Consider the following 5137-nt stretch of genomic DNA (forward strand, 5'->3'; position numbering starts at 1 on the left):
CCCCCTCCTCCCTCACCTCCTGCTACCTCCCCCCTATAAAAAAAGCCAAACAAAAAAAAACCCCGTTCATTATTCACTTAATTAATGCAAAAGTCATTCATTCAATTCGACATAATAATAATAATAATGATCATTTTAAAAAAAAAAAGAGAAAATTCTAGATTTTTATGGAGAACCCCCCCCTCCCCGATTTCCTTTTCGATATACATACAAATCATCAGTTTCCGGTTTTTTTTTTAAACAAATGAAAAAATGCTAAATCATCACGCAAATCATTTTTTTTTTTTTTTGTTAATAAAAAAAAAAGGATAACAAACAATATTACGATCATAAATAATAATAATAATAAAAAATTGTTTTTCATGTTAAAAACATTAATTTTTTTTTCTCTTCTTCTTCCTCCAAAACAATAAGAGTTCATACATATATCCACCGCCATTTTGAATCGATTATATTATTATTATCATATAAAAGGATCGAATTGTTTAAACAAAAAAAAAAAAACGTGGAATGTAATTGAATTTAAATTATTTATAAGGATTATTAATTTTTAAAACAAAATTCTCAGCAGGTTTTAAGGTTTAAGGTTTTTGTTTTGTTTATAAATAGAAAACGAATTTTTTTTTTTTTATTTTCCATTAGAGTTGAATTCGTTGTCAGTTTCCTTGTAAAAAAAAAAAAAAAGAACAAAAGTTCAAAGGGAAAAAGTCAGAGAGAGAGAATAAAAATAAACAAAATGAAAGTAAAGAGAGAGAGAGAGAGAGCATTTATACAATTGTCATAAACAAGAACCTTTTGTTACTGAGAGAAAGAGAGAGAGAGAGAGAGTTTTACCATTAATTACAGTTTGGAATCTATTTCTTTTAATTAAATCTGATAAATGACCAAAAAACACTTCGAATTAATTAAATAAAAAAAAAAAAAAAATTTTCCAATCGTTTCTTTTTCGTCGTTTTATATAAAAAATATTATTATTATTATTATTTATCTTATAGGGAAAATTCTGTTGTTTTAAAAAATAATAATAATAATAATTTTACCTGTCTTGTGGATGTTCGTCTAAATCGCACCATTTCCATATGGCTGAATTTGTCCATTTTCTTGTGTAATTTGTTTCTGCTTCTCTTTCCATTTTCAAATAATAATCAGAAAGTTCGTGTCTGTCTGCCATGTCTCTCATTATGTTAAATAACCATTCTCTCATTCGTCTTGGGAAATCAGCCATTTCATCATCTAAGCAAGCCTGAAAATATTAATTTTTTTTTTTTTCTTTTCACCATCGTTAAATTTAACGGAACGAATTTTATTTTATTTTTTATTTTACATAATTAAAATTTTCCTTCCGAATAAATTTTTGTATTATTATTATTATTTTTCTTTTTAAAATTTTATTTTCATTTAAACACATTAAAACAACATATATAAACAAACATTTTAAAATACGGACGCCATTTTTAATTTGAAAACAAAAAAAAAACGACGGTGCTGCCAATTTTTATAATGTGGTAATTAATAAAAGCTTATTTGACCGTTAATTTTTTATTCCGTTGTTTTTTCAAATGGAAAATTTTGTTTAGGTATATGTAAACAAAAACGACGGTGCTGCCAATTTTTATTATGTGGTAATTACTAAAAACTTATTTGACCGTTAATTGTTTGTCTCATTTGTTTTTCAAATGGGAAATTTTGTTTACATATATGTATAAATAAAAGGCGGTGACAAAAAAAAGCGACGGTGCTGCCAATTTTTATAAAGTGGTAATTAATAAAAGCTTATTTGACCGTTACTCTTTATATTCGATTGGGGTTTTCGAAAAAGGGGGGACAAAAAGGATGAATTTTTTTTGAAAAACGTACCGGAAGTTGTTTGCAAGGTCCATAATAATCAATGTGAATGTGTTTGAATTTTTCACCACGGCAAGCTTCGTTATTATGATCGCAAAAACATCTCATTTGATAAACTTCGCAATCGGAATTCCACGTTTCGTTATGATTCGTGCATACTTTTCTCCTTACATCCGTTTCCGTTGGACATGTTGGCACACAAACGCATTCGGCTTTACCGTTAACGACATCGCATATTTTTCCAGCGCCGCATCTTTTGGTTGCACACAAATCTAAATGAATTTAATTAAAAAAATCCGGTTCGAAATGAATTAATGCTGTTGTTGTTGTTTTTTTCAACGACGCCTCCCACAACGTAATTAAAAAAATTTAAAAAAAAAAAAACCATTTTTATATTATGGTAATAAATTCTCTAAGGATGTAACAAATTAACTCGAAAACTTTTTTTTTTTTAAATAAACCGCAATTAACTCGAGACGTTCCTTAATAATAATAATAAGTTTTTAAAATTATAATCAATAAAAAAACATAAAAAAATTTTTTTAATTGATTTTTTTTATTATTATTAGAAAATTTTTAAGGGCCCCTCCCTAACCTCACCAGGAAAATAATAAAATATTAAAACTTTTTTAATAATCGTAGGAAATAATATAGAAGAATACGACTTTTTTTTTTATTTCAATACGAATTCATTGCATCGAAATTTTATTTCCGTTTCCGGTCGTGAAAATCTCGATCGATCGATTGATCGAATCGTTTCGTTTTGTTTTAAAAGGATAACAAAAAAAAAAGAAAACTCACCGATTTCTTCTTTCTTTTCTTCTGTTTCTACTAAATTATCTTCGAAATTTTCTTCTGGAAATTCTTGTGGTTGTTCTTCGTACCGAATCGGATAAGGTTCAGGTGGAATTTCAACGATTGCTTGAGGTTTGGCCTTCGATTTTTTTAAATTTTCTCTATTTTATTAAAAAAAAAAGAATATCGATTTTATTTTTAATAAATATTAATGTTTTTTTTTTTTTTTTCAAAAAATATTACGCGGAATAAATTTAATATTTGAATAATAAAAAAACAAAATGGCGTCGTTTTTTTTGGCAGCGAAAAATCAATCAAAATCGAGAAAAAAAAAATATTGACGGAAACGTAATAAAAAATTTGATTCGTTTCCATAAAGCAAAAAAAATGTTTTTGTTCTCTAAAAAAAAAAAAAAAAAATTATAAAAGTCATAGAGTAAATAAACAATACTTACCGTTCTTTCGGCAAATTCGATGGAAACGAGTAAAGAACAAATTATAAAAAATATAAAAAGCTGCCCCTTCATTTTTTAAATAAATCTGAAACAAAAAAAAAATAAAATAAATTTAGTCTACTCCTTTTTTTTTCGTGAGGAGGTGCTTCCTTTCTCTCCCCAACCCCCCGAAAATAAAAGAGGGGAAAAAAAAATTTATTTTTAATCAAAACAAAAAAAAAAGAAAATTTTATTGTGTTGTTGTCGCTGTTATTCAATCTATTTAATTTAAATTTTAATAAATGAGGAAAAAAAAAACGGAAAAAAGTTATTATTATCATTATTATTATTATTCATATTTTTCATTTTGATGTTGAAACGGGTAAAAAATTTATTAAAAATTTTATTATTATTATTATTTTTTTTTTCCCCGATGGAAAAATCTTATTGAAAATGGCTACGGTGGTGTCGGTGGTGGTGATGATGATGATGATGGTGGTGATGATGATGATGATGGTGGTGATGATGGGGATGATGGGGATGATGGTGGTGGTGGTGGTGGTGGTGATGGTGGTGATGATGACGGTAATCATTATAATAAAGTTTTTTTCTCTAAATTTTCAACGGTTTTCACAAAACAACAAAATTTTCTTTTATTCCTATTCACGTATGTAATTAAATAAAAACAAAATGGCGGACGATTTTTTTTTTCCATTTAAAAAATTGTGCAAAAATTTTTTTCATTTCATTTTTACTTTATTTCGTGTCTCTTATCAGTCGAGTTTATTTTTTTTTTCCGCTACAAATAATAATTCGAAAAAAATAAAAAAATAAAAGGAAAAAACTTTTGGCCTCGAATCGACCTATTTCGACCTATCGAAAAAAAAAAAAAAATGGCGCAATCGGATAAAAATTTTTAAAAATCCGTGTCATGTACGTCGCCCCCCCCCTTATTTCTTTTTACATTTTGTATAAATTTTTATCATTTCCTATCACAAATGATACTTATTATTATTAACATTAAAAACGCGTCGTGGCAAAAGAAAATAAATAATAATAATAATAATAATAATTTACGAAACGATGATAAATAAATTGATTGATCGATTCATTGATTGACTTTTCCCTCTCTCTCTCTCTCTTGTTAACAATCTATTAAAAGGCGATAAATTAATAATTTAAGCAAAAAAAACATAAAAAATTTCAAATGATAATAATAATAATGATAATGATTATAAATCGACCGACAAAAAAAAAAATAAAAAAATTTTTTCAAGCTTTAAAACAAAAAAGATTGGGATATAAATTATTTTTTTTTTTTGGTGTGTTGGTCATTCTCACATCGGAAAATTTATTTATCGGAAAAACCGTTGATAAGAAAAAAGAAAAAAAACGCCGCAGCTCGAATCGTTCGTTCGTTCGTTATTTTCCCTAAAAATAAAGTGGTTTTAGATAAATTCGAAAATTTTTTTTTTTTGTTCGTTTTTCATTTTTTTCACTCTCTCTCTCTCTTTCTCTCCCTCTCTCTCTCTTCAAAAATAAAAATTTTTATTAATTTTTTTTGTTTTACTGATGATTAATAAAAATTTGATGACGTCAAAAAATTTATTCCTTCTATTAATGTTAAAAAACAAAATGGAAGAAAAAGTTAAAAAAATACGAAAAAAACAAATTTTTTATATTTATTTTCGTAAAAATAATAAACAAATAAAATAATAATAATAATAATAAAATAAATATCAAATCAAATTATTTATAAAAAAAAACGTTTGTTGTTGTTTGTAAATATTCGTTAAAAATAAAAATTTTTCTCGTAACGACTCCATTTTGTTTTTTTTTTAAATCATGTTCTTTGATCCGAAAGAAAAAAAATTCCGTTAGATATTTTTCCGGATACGAATAGTTTCCTATTCCCGAAACCCGTTTTTTTTAAAATGTGTCACGTGATTGCATGAAAACGTTCAAATACAATCGAGTCAGGATATCCTAAAACGATGATGTTACGACATCCTTTTTTTCATTTCTTCTCCCACGTCGAATTGAATAAAAATTTTTTTTTTTAC

At 26.1% G+C, this 5137-nt stretch overlaps 1 protein-coding gene across 1 annotated transcript in view; it reads right to left on the reverse strand.

Annotated features, from left to right (window-relative positions):
- Phum_PHUM407560 (SPARC precursor, putative) overlaps positions 1-3015 on the reverse strand; it is a gene marked incomplete at its 5' end in the record, with an annotated part of 6565 nt that extends 3550 nt beyond the window's left edge. The window contains 4 exons of the mRNA XM_002428841.1: positions 1041-1243; positions 1858-2117; positions 2647-2779; positions 2983-3015. Of these exons, the coding sequence (XP_002428886.1) occupies positions 1041-1243; positions 1858-2117; positions 2647-2779; positions 2983-3015 (629 nt within the window). The remainder of the gene's footprint in view (positions 1-1040; positions 1244-1857; positions 2118-2646; positions 2780-2982) is intronic.
- Between the last annotated feature and the right edge of the window lie 2122 nt (positions 3016-5137).

This window comes from Pediculus humanus, genomic scaffold (assembly GCF_000006295.1).
Source record: "Pediculus humanus corporis 1103172108072 genomic scaffold, whole genome shotgun sequence".
Classification (NCBI taxonomy): Eukaryota; Metazoa; Arthropoda; class Insecta; order Psocodea; family Pediculidae; genus Pediculus; species Pediculus humanus.